Source organism: Otolemur garnettii, unplaced genomic scaffold (assembly GCF_000181295.1).
Source record: "Otolemur garnettii isolate 467f Iridium unplaced genomic scaffold, OtoGar3 scaffold00055, whole genome shotgun sequence".
Classification (NCBI taxonomy): Eukaryota; Metazoa; Chordata; class Mammalia; order Primates; family Galagidae; genus Otolemur; species Otolemur garnettii.
Genome location: NW_003852450.1, coordinates 10,402,623 through 10,423,635, shown reverse-complemented (window position 1 = coordinate 10,423,635; position 21,013 = coordinate 10,402,623). Strand labels below are relative to the sequence as shown.

General features: G+C 37.2%; 1 protein-coding gene across 2 annotated transcripts in view; it reads left to right on the top strand.

The window, feature by feature from the left end:
- Positions 1-17,967, top strand: part of PTPRC (protein tyrosine phosphatase, receptor type C) — a 114,228-nt gene extending 96,261 nt beyond the window's left edge. Inside the window, exons 18-30 of one of the 2 annotated variants that reach the window (XM_023514560.1) lie at positions 666-702; positions 800-897; positions 1,598-1,723; positions 3,550-3,707; positions 3,920-4,055; positions 6,506-6,655; positions 9,328-9,418; positions 10,651-10,784; positions 11,849-11,983; positions 13,588-13,710; positions 13,931-14,109; positions 15,899-16,034; positions 17,312-17,967. In XM_023514560.1, coding sequence (XP_023370328.1) covers positions 666-702; positions 800-897; positions 1,598-1,723; positions 3,550-3,707; positions 3,920-4,055; positions 6,506-6,655; positions 9,328-9,418; positions 10,651-10,784; positions 11,849-11,983; positions 13,588-13,710; positions 13,931-14,109; positions 15,899-16,034; positions 17,312-17,587 — 1,779 coding nt within the window. In that variant the 3' untranslated portion in view covers positions 17,588-17,967. The remainder of the gene's footprint in view (positions 1-665; positions 703-799; positions 898-1,597; positions 1,724-3,549; positions 3,708-3,919; positions 4,056-6,505; positions 6,656-9,327; positions 9,419-10,650; positions 10,785-11,848; positions 11,984-13,587; positions 13,711-13,930; positions 14,110-15,898; positions 16,035-17,311) is intronic. The other variant, XM_023514561.1, reaches the window with a different exon arrangement.
- Positions 17,968-21,013: the final 3,046 nt, after the last annotated feature.

Sequence of the window (21,013 nt, the reverse complement as noted above, 5' to 3'; positions counted from 1 at the left end):
GAATAGCTTCTTTCATTGTTGAGGTGAATTTAAAAAGTATGAGATAATTCTGGAAGAAATTATTGTAGTATCTTATGAGCCTCTGTACTCTTTTGTCCGGGTAACAAGAGCGAAGAAAAAAAGACATTTTAGATAGAAAATGAAGGTGATTTTATCTCTATCTGGAAAGGCAACAATGGAGCCTAGGGAATCAACATATTATTCCAGCAATATTTAAGGGGTGGAAGTGTGGTGTAATCTCAGACTGATTTATTGAAAGAAATTGAGTTAAAGTCCAAAAGTAACTGTGTGGTTAGGGAAGAGGTTTAAATAGTGACAGATGTTGCTCTAAGACTTGGTAGGATATCAAATGTAGGAATTTCTGGATTACTCTTGTAAATTGCTTTACTATCCTAGATGAGGATGAAATCTAGTTTTTAGAATTATTTGGATTATATAGCAAAGGCACATGAAAGTCATGAGGATGGTTTGCAAGTGTTAACTAACATGCTTAGCACCCTTACATGACCATGATTTAATAAAATCTTCTTAATAATTTGAAAATGCCCAGGGAAATTCACAACCAAGAAATGGTGGATCTAATGCACCTTCCTCTAAGTCATAGTTTTGCATGTGAATGAATAATTAAGTGCTCAGCAGATGTCCCACTTTTATGTTTTGAACAGGGTTTCAAAGAACCCAAGAAATACATTGCTGCACAAGGTAATTTATTTGATAGTCTAATATTCTTTTTGAAAAATTGCTTTGTAGCGCTTGTAAGAAAATATTTCTTATACGCTTATATTTGTTTACGTCCTAGGCCCCAGAGATGAAACTGTTGATGATTTCTGGAGGATGATCTGGGAACAGAAAGCCACAGTTATTGTCATGGTAACTCGATGTGAAGAAGGAAACAGGGTAAGAACCCAGAAGATTCACCCAGATTTCCTAAGTTGGGTTAGGAAAAGGCAGTATTAAATTGCATTTAGAAAAACCACATATATGTGCTTGAGGACTAAAATACACAGTGTTCTACTTTAACCAGTGTTGAAAATTTGATTTAAGTATTTCATCAATATAGAAAAATAAAATTTCTACCTAGGTAAATATATGTCTGTATTCATAATATTTAAATACTTCATTGCTAGTCTTTTATTTGATCCCTATTATCTTTGGTGTTGTTAAAAGTTCAGCATATTTTGAGGTGCTGACTTCACAATACTTGTGAATACTTAAAGCAAAACTGACCTTGGGGCAGATAGGTGCAAAGTCACATCACGTGACTTTAGGAGGAGCAATACCCTCTCTGCCTCCCAGCCTGAAATTACCTGCCAGCAGTCGCATCCTTTGTGCTGAGTACTCAGTGTGTCTTCTTATAATATGCAGCTAGAGCCGGGAGGATCATCTTTCTGCTAAGTAATGTGAGGAAAATTCTTCTGGCAACATTGATGGGGAGGAGGACATATTTCAAACATCACTATTTAAGGTGTATGTGTGTTTAAAGGAAAATAGAAGAATGTTCTAAGAATTTCAGATTACATATTTCTGCGTTTTAAAGAAAGTTTAACAAGAATTATTTAAATGAAAAAGGGAAATAATTAATGATTTCTAACTATAGAACAAGTGTGCGGAATACTGGCCTTCGATGGAAGAAGGCACTCGGACCTTTGGAGATGTTGTGGTGAAGATTAATGAACACAAAAGGTGTCCAGATTATATCATTCAAAAATTGAACGTTACCAACGTGAGTTTGTTTTATTATGTAATTTCATTTTGATATTGTTTTTATTTTTATAGGAATACAATTCTGTATTATTACATCGGGGATTAAAATCTACCTGGGAAATATTATTTTTAATGACTTTTAGGAGGACAAATTGGGTTAGAATGCAAGTCAACACGGTCAGATTTAAGTCCCTGGATGAGAAGTGTCTGTCCAAGCCAAGCCCAAAGTATCTAGTATGCTACGAGCCTTGAAGTATTTTTAAAAAAGGAAAGTTACGTTAGATGAGTTGAACATAGGATTCAATTAAAATGAATAAACAAATAGACCTTACTTTCAATGGCTGCTTATGCTTATAGGAAGAACGTTTGTACAAATGGCATAATTAGAGACTAGTGTAGGGGGTATAAAGTCTACCAAGGTAGAAGAGATAAAATGTTTAGTTCAGAAAATAAAGAGATCAGTGTGGCCTCAGATATTCATTAAAGTGGGGACCATTTTACATATTATATGATTACATTTATATGAGAAACCAGAACAGGCAAACCTGTAAAGACAGAAAGGAGATTAATAGTTGCCTAGGGCTGAGGGGGTGAAGTAGAAATCGGGGGTGGCTACTAACAGGTTCAGATTTTCATTTTGTGGTGACAAGAATGTTCTATAATTAGATAGTGGTGATGATTGTACCTCTCTGTGAATGTAATTAAGACACTGAATTGTACATTTTAATGTGTGAACTTTATGGTATGTAAAAAACTCGATAGAGCTGCTTACGAAATGCAAGTCTTTATATCGGGCATTGACATTTTCTCTGAGTTTCATTTGTTGGAGGGCTTTTAGTGAAGTCAATTTTATTTCTATATAGGCCAGTTACATTGCCCCCCCCCAAAGAAAACTCATTGTATATTCTCCCAAGGCCTTCTTAGGCTCCGTGGCATTACTGCTAGGCTATGAGGACTCTGGAATCACCCTCCCAGTGGTTCATGGCTAACTTCTTGATTGATTAAGCCACAAAAGCCCCCAATCCATAGATATAGGGGTACAGATAGAGGCTTACCCCCATATGGCTGCATCAATTAGTCTGAACTCACTGTTCTTAACCACCTCAGTTTTTCCCATTGGAAAATCATAACCAATGCATACTTTATGATTTTTTAAAATTGTTTTAAAGCTTTTGTTTCATTCATTTTTTCTGCTGACTGAATGTAGGTGGTTCTTCATACCTGGTCAGAGAATTATGGTTTATGCATCTCCTGGTGATTTCCTTGAAACTAGGACACACCTGAGCTGCCAGCCGGGGCTCACTTTCCTCAATCCTCTCTCTACATTCTCAGCTGATGCTTCTATTCTGTGAGGGCCTACGGAAGATGGTGTTAACCAAATGGCTAATCAGCTTTTCTTCACCCAAAAAATAGTCCTGTCTGCTGGCCCACCAAGCAGAAGTATTTTAAACAACTGTGAGGATGACCTGTACTTTATATCTTTTCACACACACACTCAAAGCCTCCCACCCACCACTACCACGCCCCTTTTCCTGTTGTGTGTTTGTTTTGGCAGCGTGAAAGTTCCTAGGAGTTGCGTCTGTACTTACCTTGCCTTACTTACTTTACTGGTAAGTTGGTGCTTACTGGGAAGTGCATGCCAGTCCTCCGTGATATCTCAACTTAATTAGAAAGGAAAATGCAATTATAGCCGCAAAACACTTCTAGGATGCCTGAGGAGTTCTGGACCCTTTGGAGTAGTTTATGTTTGCATGGGGAGATTTGTATTCTGGTCCTCCCTTCCACTTGTTTATGTCCCATAGTTTGCTTTAAAAATCATCTCAAAGAAAGTATTGTCTCAACTAGAAAAAAGAAAAAGCAACTGGAAGAGAAGTGACTCACATTCAGTTCACCAGCTGGCCAGACCACGGAGTTCCGGACGATCCCCACCTGCTGCTGAAGCTGAGAAGGAGAGTGAATGCTTTCAGCAACTTCTTCAGCGGGCCTGTGGTGGTGCATTGCAGGTGAATAAAGAACTCCCACCGCGGGCACTGAGCCTGTCGGCTTCTCACACCTGCCCTGGGCTGACTGGGATGTTCTCCCCTAAAGCGGTTGCAATTTAGGGAGCAATCATTTGCAAGAGAAACTTATATCCCTACCTCTCCTCCACACTTGATGGTGTTTTCTTCATTTCCTGCTATGAGCATGCCTTCACCTTTTCTGTTCATCCTACCAGTGCTGGTGTTGGGCGCACAGGCACCTACATTGGAATTGACGCCATGCTGGAAGGCCTGGAAGCTGAGAACAAAGTGGATGTCTATGGTTATGTCGTCAAGCTGAGGCGACAGAGATGCCTGATGGTGCAAGTGGAGGTTCGTACTAATCTTTAGAGATTATCCTCACCTTTGTGTTTGCACTTCAATCATTTTGGGTGGTAGTGATGACCTTGAAAGAAATTCAAAATCCTCACAACTTCAAACAGTGGATGGAAATAGTTAGAAATACTTTGTATTAGTACTTTAAATTACTGTGAATGAAGGATAAATATAAAATTTACTTTATGAAAATAATGGGGCGGTGCCTGTGGCTCAAGGATTAGGGTGCCGGCCACATATACCAGGGGTGGCAGGTTCAAGGCTGGCCCTGGCCAAAACTATGGGGAAAAAAAAAGAAAGAAAGAAAAAAAGAAAATAATGAAACACCATTTATACATACTAGATTGAGGGGAAAAAACACACTGAAAACAGATTTCACAGCATCACAGAAAATCACAACTGAAGAGACAGAATAGTATGATGATTAAAAGACCAGTTTTTGGAACTAGACTTCCAAATTTTATTTTATTTTATTTTAATTTTTTATTTTTTTGAGACAGAGTCTCACTTTGTTACCCCCAGTAGAGTGCCCTGGCATCATAGCTTACAGCAACCTCTAACTCTTGGAGTCAAGAGATTCTCTTGTCTCAGCCCCTGGAGTAGCTGGACTACAGGCATCCGCCACAACTCCTGGCTATTTTTAGAGATGGGGTTTTGCTCTAGCTCAGGCTGGTCTTGAACTCCTGAGCTCAGGTGATCCTCTCACCTTGGCCTCCAAAAGTGCTGGGATTACAGGCATGAGCCACTGCACGCCTGGCCTAGACTTCCAAATTTTAAATTCTGCCTCTATGACTATGCACTCTTGGACAAGTTTTTAAATTTTTCTGTCCCTTGGTTAAGTCATTTGTACAATGGAGGTAATGATAGTACAAATGAAACATTTAAACAATCACCTTAAACATGCCATTCATTCAGTAATTCTAAGTGATGGTTATTACTGAAAATGTCTGTACTTAACCTAGAAATATCACATGTATGTTTATACTCAAGAAAAGCACTTGCAAATATGAATAATTAGAAACATGGGAAAGAATGTTCATTGCATTCAGCATCATTAAAATAGCAAAAAGTTCTTGAATGTGTATAAATAGGAGAATGGAAACACCATGTGTATATATACATGTATTTACATATATACCTGTACATATATATACAGATATATGTCTGTGTGTGTTTATATATATATATATCTCAGTAGGGAAATGGTCGAACAGAATGTGACATGTGGAATCTTTGAACAGCGAATGCTAAGCTATAGTTGAAAGGAATAATCTAGGTTTACGTCTCTCTATTTGGATAGAAGCTCAGATGAAAACAGTGAGTGAAAATAGTTGACAAATGAAACACAGGATATAATTTTTGTGATATTTTTAAATATACAAATTGTATAATGTTTATATATTTATAAATACATATATATCTATAAACAATGCAGAAGTATAAAAACAGATTGTAAGCCAGAAAATAAAAAAAAAAAAAAGAAAAAAAACCTATTTCCTCTGGGGCGTAAAATAGAGTGTAAGGTAAAATTACCTACCATGAGGGAGGTGGTAGGTAATTTTGGTGTAAGTGCTACTGAAGGAAGGGCAAGTGGTGGGAGTTAAAGAATTATCAGAGGCTCAGCGCCTGTAGCTCAGCAGCTAGAGTGTCAGCCACATACACTGGGGCTGGCGGGTTTGAACCCAGCCCAGCCCTGCCAAACAACAATGACAACTACAACCAAAAAATAGCCAGGTGTTGTGTTGGGCGCCTGTAGTCCCAGCTACTTGGGAGGCTGAGGCAAGAGAATCACCCAAGGGTTAAAGGTTGCTGTGAGTTGTGATGCCACGGCACTCTACCCAGAGTGACAGCTTAAGACTTTGTCTGAAAAAAAAAAAAAGAATTATCAGAAATATATTATTTCCTTAAAGATACTGAATTCAAATATGATAAATAGTTAGGAGTTGCTAAATATAGGTTTGGTATATTGGATCATTTTTAAAAAATAACTTTTCTATTTTAAAGTGTACTAAAAATGTTCTTAGAAGTGCATCCTATGGAATAGCAACTTGCTTTTTTCTCTCAAATGTACTGTGAAATTTATTACAGTTCTGTATATTAGCAATCTGATTAACGCAATAATAATCAGTGAAGGAAGTTAACAGGCAATGTTTTTTGTTTAGAATTTTTAGGAATAAGAAAATACCACGCAATGTATATACTACATGGATAAACTATTCAGCAAGCTTTTGTTTTTTTCTCTAAAAATGTGGTCTGAAATTTTCCAGATTTCTGGAAAACTCTGAGAGCCACCTTCCAGGATATTTAAATGTGATATATACCAATTTCATTTTGCCATACTTTGTCCCAACTTGAGCAAAATTATAGGAATGTGAATTTTATTTAAATGTGACTCATAGGACCCTAAGCTTGCAATTAATTACCCGCATTTTTTTTTGAAACTGTAGGCACAGTACATCTTGATCCATCAGGCCTTAGTGGAATATAATCAGTTTGGAGAAACAGAAGTGAGCTTGTCCGAACTGCATCCCTATCTACAAAATATGAAGAAAAGAGACCCACCGAGTGAGCCGTCTCCACTGGAGGCTGAATTCCAGGTAATGACATGATAGCAACAACAGTAATTACAGGCAGTTTTTAGCCCAGTGCTGACTGTTTTCCAGGGGGTGGCTAATGCACTTGGCAAGTTCTTGCATTTGGCCTACGCCATAATCAATGGAGCACACAGGAAGGAACTAGGACACAGGGAGTTCAAGAGCAATACCTGAATTCACACAACCATTATGTAGATTTGTTTAACCCAGAAATCTGATTCGACTGCTAACAATTTCAAACATTCCTCATTAAGCTGGTATAAAATAGCAAAATGATAATACAAAATAATAGTTCATATTGATCTGCCAAAGGCAATGCAGCTTATCCCCTTCACAAACTATATTTTGTTCTGGTTTGCAAAGGCAACTGCTTAGGAAGTTGAACTGGCTGGGCTGGTAGATAGAAAGCAAAGGGTAAGTACATGTGTCCTAACTTATTTATTAGGCAATTATTCTGACGGCTAACCCAGGACATAGTTAACTGTGATTTCAGAGAGTTGGCATAGCTAGCCTCAGATGGCTCAGTTGTCGAAAAAAGTGTTCCTTAGCTTTTCTGTTTCACTTATGATTCCCCACATATTGAGTCTTTCTGCAAATTACCAAACCAATCAATTCAAAGTTTCTCAGCCAGATCAGCAATGTAATTTTAAGCAGATGCAGACCATTTCATATTTAGGATCAAAGTGGGCTAAGGTGGGGAGTGCAGGTGGAACATGTAAGAATCACCAGGGGGTGGCACCTGTGGCTCAAAGGAGTAGGGTGCTGGCCCCATATGCCAGAGGGTGGTGGGTTCAAACCCAGCCCTGGCCAAAAACTGCCAAAAAAAAAAAAAAAGAATCACCAGGTAACTCAATCCCCCAGAAGATCTGTCCCATGGGGTAGTCTCAAACAGACGGCTGTTATAATTGTTGTTTTCTTGCTAAAAATAAAGAAGATGGTAAGTTAACCATATTCAAGGCACTAACCCTACTAATCCACATATATACATATGCCAGTTATACAGTTACATATTTAAGTTAAACACTTTGATGAAATGAGTACTTATTCACCAAAACAAAGTATTCTTCGCTGAAGAAATATGATTGAATTTCTGCTTTGTGCTGAGTTCAATTCCTGGCACAAGTGTCAAAGTGATTTGCAAATGGACATGGGGAGAAGGCAGGAAACACTGTGAACCCCATCACAGACAATGGCTCTGATGGAAGCAGCGAAGCTATTTCACCTAAACAGATGGGAAGATGGAAAAGGAGAGTAGAGATGCAAGTCTGTTGGGGATTGGTGAAGGGAATTTGAGGCAACTCTTGCCTGATTGTCATTTCTCAAAAAAATATGATGCAGCAAGATTATCAGTTGGGGGTTGAGGGGTATTGTAGTGAGTCAGGTGAAGAAGAGTTTAATTCTTGAGGAAGTGCAAAGAATATGAACTAGTTATCTCAAAATAGGAAATCGATCTCCCCAGGCAAAGGTCCTGAGATTGTTAGAAATTATTTTCGGATGACTTGAAATTTATGGTTGTGAATTTAGAGAGGAATTACTTCGTTATATTGTTTTCCGTGGAGATACTGAGCTCTCCGGGGCTAGAGGTGATGGTTGGGTTAAACCTATCTGGATTTTGAAAGTGACTGCTTGAAAACGAGGAGGCGAAGGAGTTGAAGGTCTTGGTGATGAATGATTCTAGTGGTGGCCACACGCAGCATGTGAGAAAAATTAGTGAAGACAGTATGTTAGAGTGTTGATAGAATTGAAGATTGCCAGGTTAAAGATACTACAGGGTCTCCTAAAAGTGGCACATAAAGTCGCCATCCGTAGGAACCAGGGGAAATTGTCACTACATGTGACTTTATTTATGAAATATTCGCTACGAAATTTTACAAAATACTCTCTGCATGTTGGCCATGTCTTTGTAAAATTGGGGAATGAGGCTGAAGAGACAGGAGCACAGCCCTGACGGCTTCTTATGCTGCAGCGAGGTTTGCTGGTTTCTAACAAGAATGAGAAGCCTCCAAAGATCCTGGGAGGGACACGTTCTGTTTTGCATTTTAGAAGGATTAGAGCAAACAAGACAGAAGATAGGTTAAGAAACTCTTGATGTTCCCCAAGTAAAAAGTGAAGGTGAACTGGAGTAAGCAGGAGAGAAAAGTGAAAGTGAAAAGACCTGTGAGCTTCCTCAGTAGCAAGAGAGCTTGCCGACTAGCACTGTAGCGAGGCGACCCATCCGGCAGGTGTAAACAAATGAAGTATCAGCTTTGGAGGCAGCTGCCAACTCTTCTGTGAACGCTGTGTCTGCAGAGTTTATTTCTGATCATTTTAAATAATTTACCATCGCTTTTGCAATAGGGATAATACTCAGTGTCTGCTTAGTGCTTTCAACTTAACACAAGAACTAACGATGGGACTTTGCTACCAAGCAGCTCTAAGAAAGAAGCCCGTGCTCCTATGTAATTATGTATATTCAGTTCAAACGTGACATACTAAAAGTACCAAGAACCTAAGCAATTGAAAGGAAAACTTTAGAGGCAAATTTAAAAACTGTGAGTTCTAGGGAGTGTATGGAAATTTTCCCCGATTTAATGAAACGCTTTTCTTTAGGGAACATCTTACGGCACAATAATAAAACTAAGCCAATATTTACATTGTAAAGGAGTTTTCCACTCTTTTTTTTTTTTCTTCCGCAGAGACTTCCTTCATATAGGAGCTGGAGGACACAGCACATTGGAAATCAAGAAGAAAATAAAAATAAAAACAGGAGTTCTAATGTCATTCCCTGTATGTGGTTTATTTTACTTTCTTCTTTGTAGCAGATGAAGTTAATCTCTCGTTTGGATTTGTTTAACGGGAGACACACAGGCACAGAAATGATCTTGGAGCAAGTTTTTAAATATTTGGTTGATGAAAGAGAAGAGGTTACTAGGGTATTTAAATTTTAGTTGCATGGATAGTAAAGGGTTAGAACCCTTTTTAAGAAGCACTTACGAGAGACTTTTGGAGGATCAACTATATTCAGTGTTTTCTTTCTACAGATTATTTCAGAAATGGGTTGTCAGAAAGATGAAACCTCCAAAGCTGGAAGAAAAAAAAAAAATCAAGTCTCTTTTACCAGTTCTTTCTTATTTTTAGTTGATTTCCATTATTTACTCCAGGGCAAGTGCCAAATAGCAAAATATTACATCTATTTGTTCAATTCATGTTTTCTTTTCATCCTTCATTCCTGGGAGGTTGAAAGTAGGGGGAAACTATTCTGTGATCTGTCAATCATCAAATTTAACAGATTAAAACATGCACAGTTTCCAAGACTTAAATTCTACTAATTAAGCATATTGATATGATTGCATCTGGTACAACTTTATTTTTATTCAGCTCCATACACTGCAATTACCATAGATAAAATGTAACCCAAGCTAATAAACTAGACAAGCAAATAAATCAGATTAACGGACTGCTGACTAGCTAAATTCTAAAGAATTCCTTATAAATACAGTTTAAAATATGGATTTGATTGTGATGTAGTTCATCAGACCATTTGGCCAGGCCATTATAAATTAATGAAATTGCAAAACAGTGAGAAATTATGAACCAAATAATTTTTAAACTAAATACCCAAGTAATGATCTGAGATATCTATTTAATATTATTAATTTAATGTTAATAAAATATAATTAGGAAACAAAAGTCTAAGCTACATATTTTAAACTTAGAACAAGCAGAATTATGAAAACCGAAGCATATACATCAGAGATTAAATAAATATATGGAAAATTATATCTATTTCTTGACTTGGAGTTATATCCTGTGTGTATTGCTGGGACCCTTTTGGAATCTCCTTTCTCTTAAACTTAAAATAATTTTTGTTAATCTGTGAGTACTGAATTTTATAATCTCATTCCATTTAGATTTACATAATGCAATCTGTCCCCTTTGAAGTATTTTTTAATTTCCACATGACGAAGCAGAAATTTGATGTTTTAAAGGAAGACTTACTACTAATTTATCTTACGCAGATGACTTTAACAGAGTGCCACTGAAACATGAACTTGAAATGAGCAAAGAGAGTGAGCATGATTCAGATGACTCCTCTGATGATGACAGTGACTCAGAGGAAACCAGCAAGTACATCAATGCATCTTTTATAATGGTAGGTGCTTGCATTTTCAGAACTCAGAATCTAACCCTTGAAAAACCCTATCTATGTTGTTAGGGCTTTTTATGTAATGGTTTTATGAAAGAATAATGAACTTGTTCCTGACTATGTAGTTAGTGATTGTCATGAAAGTTTCAATTTTTGGTGCTATATTTTAATTCATGAAAGGTTTTAAAAATATTAAAACTTAATGAGCTGATACAATATAAGACAATGCTGTTGGTTATAGTTCATGACTAATATGATTATGGTCATACTAATGTTTGAAAGAATAAAATTTGAGCAAATGTTAAGTATTTGGAAGGGTTTATACATAGTTATCCAAATTGTAAGCAAAACCAAATTTGTGTATTTGCATAGTTAAAAACCTTTTATTCTTATTAACTGAATTATTAAGTGAATAGGTACCATATTTTTTTAAAGAACTGAAAATTCCAGCAAGGCAACTTTAGTCATTCAGCAAATACTTATTGCAGTATACTAAGTTGGATTTATTTCTTTTCCAACTTTCCTAAAATACACATTAGAATATCAATTTAATTATAAGTTAGTATAACAATATGTAGACACCAGTTAATATGAAGACAGGTTGAGGATAATTTAAATGTTTACTTAATTCCTTTAAAAATTTAGTATAGATTTAGGGAATACAAATTAAATTTCATTATGTGTGTATACATTGTATAATGGTAAAACCTTTGATTTTAGTGTGCCCATAGATTGTGTACATTGACCCAATTAATAATTCCTTTTTATAATCACTAGAATCACACTAACCTTTACAGAGAAAAAAAGGTTTTGAAAAACAAAACCAGTTCATTTTGTAAGATTATATGTCCTCATCTTACTTGTGCATTATTAGCTAAGAATTTTCATTATTTGAATAAGCACTTTACAAGTAAATATTACATTACTTCTCAGAATAGGAATCTTGATAGTTTTATATAACAGCATTGATAACAAACTAAGTGACTCTATTTCCAAATGGTTGTTTAAAAATCCACTGTGCTGTCTTCCGTTAGTGGTCGTAACAAAGTCCTTCTTTCTTCTTTTTTAAGAGTTACTGGAAACCTGAAGTGATGATTGCTGCCCAGGGACCACTAAAAGAAACCATTAGTGATTTTTGGCAGATGATCTTTCAAAGAAAAGTCAAAGTTATTATCATGCTGACAGAGCTGAAGCAGGGAGAGCAGGTTTGTACTTTGAGAACCTTTTATTTTAAAAGTCTTTATGTCATAAATATCCCTTTCTTGTCTTAGATGGCTTGCTTGATCGCTGTACCCACATCCATGTCTTTTGGACTCTTTCGTCACACAATTCCATTTGTTCAGTCTTGCCCCATTCACCCCGGCATTGGTCAGCTGTGTCTAGATTCTGACTATCTCTCTAAGTGGCCTCTTACCTGTCTCACTCACTGACTGCCCAGGCCGGAGCAATGCCAAGTGACACCATGCAATCAACAGCTATACGCACTTTCACTCTATCTTCTTCAAGTGTTAGATAACAAATGTGTGACCCCCCCGCCCCCCAATCAGGCCTTCGTATGTCTTTCTCTCTTCATTTCATTTTTATGTTGTCCATCCTCTCCGTTCTGGACAAGCAGGTTCGCTGACTGAGTTTAACGTATCATTTACCTTCTTGTCACTGAATCATAATCTGTTGATATTCCGTATAACTAAATTTGCTCTCTTTCTATTTTGGCCCTATTCTTCTAACAAGGCAAAACTCCTGAAAAAATTCATCCATATCCTTCCTTCTTTATTCCTATGTAATATTTATCATCATAAAAGTCTATAGGTGGGGGAAACCTAAGATAGGATTTGATCTTTCCCTTAATGACTGCAATGCTTACTTGATCCTCTCCTCAATAGCTTGAGTTATTATTAACATTTCCTTGGGGGGTAGATCTTAGTTTTAGCACGTCCTATGTTATCTGACACATGTGAAAGCTTATTCAGAGTATAACTTCATAAGCATGCAACCGCTTCAAGATTTATTATATCTTTCTCTTGCTCTCTTGATCCACTTCCTCCATACATAGAAAGTTGTTCTTTACTTTTATGTGTTTTTGTCTTTTACAAAACAAAGATATGTCCAGAATCTAGAACGTATATATAAATGGCAGCAACCCTTTTCTTGATATAAATTGTGAAAGCCAGGAAATAGAATGAAGTGTACGCAGGAATGCCTCTCACTGTCAGCCACTGTGAGAGTTTAGTTGGTGGAAATCACCTTTCAGAGAGAGGAAACTCTTTTGTTCTTCATGCGCTCTTCAATCTGGCCCTTTGCAGAGATATTCATTAACATACAGGGAGCTACTCACGGGTGGTCAACAAGATCCAAAACCAAAAATCTCCAAAAGATGCAGCTTCCTTCCTCCAGGATCAATGGAGGAACGGTTGGACCTGAGTTCTTATTGGAGGGGGTATGAATGACACCAGCTATAGAATCTGAAGAGGCGATGATGAGCTCTGGAAAGGAAGAATAACTCTCAAAAGACCCAGGCTAGGGAGGACAGAGCTGTTCCTGCAGCCTCCCAGCTACTTTGTCACCTCAGTTATGCTCAGTTCCCTTTGTTTGCACGAGGAAAGATCGCATATTTATTAAACGAGTCTTCAACAGACCTAAAATATATTTTGAATTTGATGGGCATGTCTCAATTTTAGAACACAGTATTTTTCTTTTAACAGAGAAAGGAGGAGAGTGCAAGTAAGCGAGAAAGTGACTGTCTGAATACTATAAATAGCAAACAGAACATTTGTGCAGAAGTTGTTGAACTATCTTCTTGTTTATCTAGGAAATCTGCGCTCAGTACTGGGGAGAAGGAATGCAAACATACGGAGATATAGAAGTTGATATGAAAGACACAAACAAATCTTCAGCTTATACCTTCCGTGTCTTTGAACTGAGACATTCCAAGGTATAAAAATAATTTCAGGAGTATGTGTTTGATGTAATTGTTCTGATAGCAAAACTACAGTAAATTACATAAGCAAAGTCACCATCTATATAATGTTTCAGGATACAACTTCTAAGTTATTTAAATGAAAGTAACAACTGTGAAAAAAATTTTGACTTATCAGATTATAAAATAGGTTGAACTTCACGGGAATTTATGCTCCCTTCACTTCTGATTTTAGAGGAAAGATACTCGAACCGTGTACCAGTACCAGTATACGAACTGGAATGTGGAACAGCTTCCTGCAGAACCCAAAGAATTAATGTCTATGATTCAGATCCTCAAACAAAAACTTCCCAAGAAAACTCCCAGTGAAGGGAATAGGCATCACAAGAGCGCACCTCTCCTCATTCACTGCAGGTAGGTGGGGTTTGCTAGGACGTGATCTAAAACTATTATCATGCTTGACTTCTATCATATTTTCTCAAATTATATTTATTTCAGTATATAAAACACATAACCACAGTATATATCTTAAATGGGGTCAGTCATTATCTCAGTTATGTTTCCATAGCATAAGTGTCATAGAAATATAATAGAAATGATTATAATCTATTGCAATCATTTTAGGCTGTGTTTCTTAACGCATGGTCTCCTGTTATCTTTGACTCCCGGTACCTAACTTAGAACACAACATATTGCTTTTCCTAAATGAATGAATGAATGGAAGGATGTGTGAGTGGATAGACTGATGGACATCATGTTGAATATATGCTTACGTGCCTTGATCCACTCTATTAGGCATGGCAGAGTTAAGCAGACTGAATGTTTTGCCTTCCATAATCATACCTTTAGTTAAATATTATGGGAACTCTCAAAGCTTAGCAACTTTGATTTGAAGTCCATCATTTGATCTTCTACACTGACACAAAAGTCAGACCTGTGATAATAGAAATCATTCTTGAGGTTATAAATGTCTGTTATGCTGACCGTTAAATTTCATGTCTATATATACACTTTAGATAAATGATATTATAAAAAGAATGTATAATATAAAAAGTTTACATTAAAAAGAATATCTTGGTACTGTAATCCTAGCACCCTGGGAGACAGAGGTGGGAGCATTGCCTGAGCTCAGGGGTTCAAGACCAGCCTGGGCAGGAGTGAGACCGCATCTCTAAAAATAGTTAGGAATTGGGGCAGGTGCCTGTAGTCCCAGCTTCTAGGGAGGCTGAGGCAAGAGGATTGCTTGAGCCCAAGAGTCTGAGGTTGCTGTGAGCTATGATGCCACTACCAAGGGTAACAAACTGAGACTCTGTCTCAAAAAACGAAAACAACAGGATATCTAGGTAAATGAAAAAGATGGTAAAATAAAATGAGATATTTAGCGAAATGCTTTTGGAATTTGTGAACAAGCTTCATGATTACTACTGGGGTTGCACACACTGGAATCAACCCCTCAGAGGTGCACTGGTACTTCAGCATTTATTCGAAATTTCAAAGGTGAAACTTATGTGGAAAGAAAGCTGAAGAAGAGAATTGTAGGCTGTGAACCTTTCTGTGTTCCTTAGATACGGTTGACTACCTACACTATCTTCTTTAGTAATGCACGATAATCTCCTTCTGATAACATGTTATTGAAATGGAATATTTATTATATAATGTTTTGTGCCTCTCCTAGCTTGGTACAGCACTTGTTTGCCCTCTTTGGAAGAAAATAATTCCACCAGGTATCCCTTTTTTAGTAATGTAGAAGTGGGAACACATATAAAACATGGTAGAAAGGCAGAAAAGTGAAGAAGGCACGCGTGGAGTAGGAATTTACAAAACACCAGGTTGAATATTTCTCGTTCTGTCAGTTTTTAGCTATGCCTTTATCGTCCCTAAATCTTGGTTTTTGCTCATCTACCAAACTGGCATAATGATTCTGGTTCCGAAAACTTCAGACATAAATAAAAATGCATCAAGATCTGTAACATACTAAACAGGGGTCTATTTTGAAAGCTTAAGACAGGTATTTTTTAAACTACAGGATTAGTATAGTCTCAGATTGAAAAAGTTTGCCTAAAGAATGCATTTAGCATAAATAATGTGGCTCCTAAGACTGGAATAAAATAATTATAGTAAACACGAAGCAAAAATATGTTCTGATTATCATTTTCAGTAAAATACAGAATTTTTTTCTTTTTATCATGTCTTCCTTTTATAGAGATGGATCTCAGCAAACAGGAATAGTCTGTGCTTTGCTAAATCTCTTGGAAAGTGCAGAGACAGAAGAGATGGTGGATGTTTTTCAAGTAGTAAAAGCTCTACGCAAAGCGAGACCGGGCATGGTTTCCGTGTTTGTAAGTACACGTCACTGCTGCTTTTGATGCACTTTGGATTTCGATTTTGACAATCGCCTTTTCTCTTCTCTCCTCCCCTCTCCTTTCCTTTGCTCTTTCCCCCCTTTCCTTCCTTTGCATCTCTTCTATTTTCCTTTCTATTCTTTTCTCTCTTCTATTTTTACATGATAATTTACATTAAATTATCAATATAAATAAGATACCAAATTAGAGTTTCCCAGCCTTTTGTGGTGATAGTTTGTGAAGGATATTTCCTTAAATGCTGACGAATGCCTTAATTTCTCTTCCTTTAATTCTGTATCCATTAGTGGTGGTAACAAGCCAACCTCAGATTTAGTGGCCCAAACAAATAACATGAATTATATGTAGTAGTTTCACAACCTATTGCTCTAATGATCTCCTGAGTTGTTCTACTGATCCCCTGAGGCTCAGCCAATGGAGGCCAGCTGACCTGTGTGTGTGCCCTCAGCTGATCTGTCTGCTGGGGTCTGAATGGTCTGACAGTATCTCCACTGCCCCGGTCATCTGGCAAGTGGCTGCCATGTCGCTGTGGCAACAGAGGCGAGTAGGTCTCTCCTCATCCACAAGACTAGCCCGGGCTTATTCACAAGAAAGGGGCTGTGTCAAGAGGGAGAACAGGCATGTGTGAGACTGCTTGCGGCTCAACTTGAACATGACATACCATGCCTTCTTGGTATTTTATTAGCCAAACAAGTCCCCAGACCAGCCCAGATGCACAAAGTAGAGAAACAGATTCCCCTTCATGTTGAAGAGAACTGTAAAGTCACATTGCAAAGAAATGTGTGACAAGGAGGATAATAAGTGTTATATTTTTGTAATCGATTTATCATGTGACAGAGAAATTATAGGAAGGCTATAAGCCAGGGCATGGAATTTAACCCAAGGGGACCAGCGTAGGCTTCTGGGAGCCGGTGATTCTGGCTGTGATTATCAGATGAGGTGCAGGCATTATGGGTAAGCACACAAACTGGCATCATGGGCCAAGCCTGAGAACAGCTTGTGAGGGTCACAGACACCAGTTTGGGGGTGCTCCAAGATAGAGATTGAAAAGTTCCCTCCCGTCAATCCTTCAAAACTGTAAAGAAACTAAACCACTTATAATGTTGTTCATATGAACATATCAGAGTACTTTTCTTTTATCCAGGAATTCCACAAATGATTTATTATTTCTTGCTAATTTTTACCTGCTCCCCCAATATAATAATTTGGGGGCATCAATTTTACTGATATGATTTCTTGCTTCTTTCCTTTACTAGGAGCAATACCAATTCCTGTATGATACCATGGCCAGCACCTACCCTGCCCAGAATGGCCAAGTAAAGAAAAACAACGATCAGGAAGATAAAATTGAGTTTGATAACGAAGTGGACAAAGGGACGCAGGCTGCCAATTGTGTTACTCCGCCTGGCGCCCCAGATAAGGTCCATGAAGGAAGCAAGGAGGCTGAGAGCTCTGAACCCACGGGCGGCCCCGAGGGGCCAGAACATTCTGCCAACGGCCCTGCGAGTCCAGCCTTAACTCACAGTACATAGGAAAAGATATGAATGGGCATCTCAAAACGTATTTGTTAGTTCTGTTTTTCTAGAATTAGGAGAGGGAAAATAGGTAGGCAGTAATTAATGAAGTACATTGAACTGATATTTGTGAAGTTTCTCTTTTACTACTCCAGAAAAATATTTAAGGAAGTCGGGCTCTAACCTATTGTACAGTCCTGTGCTCATTTTAAAATGGCATCTATCATTTAGCAAAACTAGCTTAGCTTCACATGTGTGTTCAGGGGAGTATGTGTGTACGTACGTGCGAGAGCGAGAGAGACAGAAAGAAAGAGAATACTTTCTTGTGAATCTAACCTCTCTTGGTAAAATTTGCCTTTTTGATTTTCTGAAAAAAATAAAGACATTTTATACTGGAAGTGTGAGCGTAGTTGGAAGGCTCTGTTTTTAAATCATAACTTCTGTGTGGACTCTTTGTAAGAATAGCAACATGTACATTTCCAGAATGACCTCAAGATGTCCTCCTCGTTCCACTCATATACAAATATCTATGCCCCAGTTTACTAGTTTACTTCTAGAGATATAACATAAAAATGGTATGTGTTTGCGCATAGCTACTACAAGAAAGTTAACTCAATTAACGTTTGGCAGTCTTCTGCTCCAGACCTTAGGCGTTTGGCCAATATCTTTTAAAGTATATTTAATCTAAGTTAAAAATTTCTAGTGACGCTATCTTGGTTGTCTTCCCATGCGGTTTACAGTTTTACAATATGGATAATTGTCTGTACAACATTGGAAATTTATTTCTTGATACTTTTGACCACAAATTATGCTTGTTACAATTGAACTTAAATAAATATATTTAAAATAAGCAAATGCAATAGGTACCAAAATCTACTATATGAAAATAGAAGCAAACAGATGTATTTGTGTTAAATGTTTACACACGAACACCAATATAGCTATTTTTCTGGACTTCATATTGATATGAGAAATAAGCGTATTTCCCCTGCTAAAGTCTATTGTTGACGCTCATTAATGTGCATTTGCTTTGAATTTCTCGATGGTTTACCGATTACCAGAAACTGATATCCATAATTATAATAAAATTCAACTATCTTTCCTTTTATAATCCAGTGTGTTACATGTTCAGACATGAAATAATGCATGCACCTATCAGAATGTAGGTTTAGGCTCAGTGCCTGTGGCACAAGTGGCTAAGGCGCCAGCCACATACACCTAAGGTGGCGGGTTCAAATCTAACCTGGGCCCACCAAACAACAATGATGGCTGCAATGAAAAAAATAGCCAGGCATTGTTGCAGGTGCCTGTGGTCCTACCTACTTGGGAGGTGGTGGCAGGAGAATCGCTTGAGCCCGGGAGTTGGAGGCTGCTGTGAGCTGTGATGCCACGGCATTCTACCCAGGGGGACAGCTTGAGGCTCTGTCTCAAAAAAAAAAAGAAAAAAAAGAAAAAGAATAGAATGTAGGTTTAATACAATCCAGGATTCTACAAGTTGTCATTTACTAGAAAATGTAGTTAATCTTTTCATTTCTAATGTTCACTAGACCAGTTAGATATGTCTATTTTATCTTTGAATTGCTTCAAAATGCCAGCCACAAACATTCTAAATAATCTACACGTTGTTTGTCTTCAGCTATTTCAGCTGCAAGCAACATCTTCCAAGGTGAATGTATTTTAAAGTGTATTTTAAAAGCATATTTTCCAATTTGAGATTCTTCTTTTAAAGTCAAAAAACAAAATACAGCCCTGGTAATTTCTCACTTTCTGTGCAAGCGAGACACTTTTTTTCTTTCTTCTGCAAATATGAAGTTGTCATAAGGGGAAAACCAAAGTAGCGATTCAGAAGGCCCATAATTTTGTGAGAGAATTTGTCAACCAGAAGGTGAGATTCACCTTACCAGAACATGGAATTTTATGTCTATGATTTTAACCTAAAAAAGAAAATAATACATGAATTATAGGCTCACATATATGGTTAAGGGTAGTAGTCATGGGGATCTGTCACAGGATAGAAAAGATGTGTTTGCTAAAGTTTGACATCACCATTATTAATTCTAAGACCAAGTCAGAAAATTTAAGCAGAATGTTCCAACGTAGAAGTCTGATGCATTTTAGGGATAAGATTCTGAATCCCATTGTATATTTACTGAGCAAAAACAGACTTATGATTCTTTTAAGGTTTGTTTGTTTTATTCCTGGTGCCTGAATTCACTATGAATAAAAATTTACATTCAGTAATATGAAACTTCAGCTCCTAAACCATTAATTTTGTATATAAGTGAGACATAAATATTTGCAGAAAAGATTTATACATTTTAACGTTTCCTTGCCATCATAAAACTGTGTGTAGTGATTAGAAGGTATTCAACCTTCACAATGACAAGTTTAAATGTGTAAACTTCCACTCTGAATTCTAATACTTTTACAATGCAATTTTCATACCTATTTTTGCTTTTTTCCCCTAAAACATTGACTGGAGAGTTTATTATTTCTTATAACTAACTAGGGCTGATCTTAATTTTAGATTTATACCAGAGATTTGTTATGAAATATTCTCATAGCACCGTATTAGATCTAAATAAATGAGAGGTAATTGCCCCTAGCTAATTGCAACATGTTTCTTGATATGAAGACCTTCAAATATGCAACTTCAAAGGAAATGAATATCTGTTAAAATGAGTAGAAAAGCCTGTGCTTTCATTCTTCTACTCTAATTTTATATCTGGAATGATCTGAAGGTTCTTCAAAGAGACATATTGAAAGTTGGCCTTTTTTATTTTCTGTTTTAAGTAGACAGAAATTTCCTTTCTGTTTATTCATTCTTTTGTGAATCTCTTTATATTTTATTACATTTTATTCTTTCCCTGACTCAAAAGAGATTGCTAAATTTGATTAAAAATATTTTGTTGAGCAGGCTGCATGCAGTGGCACAGGTCTATAACCGTAGCACTCTGGGAGACCAGGGCAGGTGGATTGTTTCAGCTTAGGAGTTTGAGACCAGCCTGAGCGAGAGCGAGACCTTGTCTCTACTGAAAATAGAAAAAACTAGCCAGGCATCATGGGAGGCACCTCTAGTCCCAGTTGCTCAGGGAGCTGAGGCAAGAGGATGGCTTCAGCCCAAGAGTTTGAGGCTGCTGAGAGCTATAAAGACACCCTGCCACTCTACCCAGGTGACAAAGTGAGGCTATATATATGTTGGAAAGTTGGACCGTTAAGAGTTTTCAATCAATTTCAGCAAGTGAATTTTGTTTTTACTGAGATCCCCTATAGATAAGCTTTTCTTTACTCAAACTCTCCATGGTTAGTTCTTTATGACAACATGAAACTTGGTTGGCAGATAAAATACAAAGCACCCAGTTAAATGTGAATTTAATATAAACGAGGAACAAATTTTTAGGACACGCTTATTCCCTGCAGTAGGGACATATTCATACTAAAACA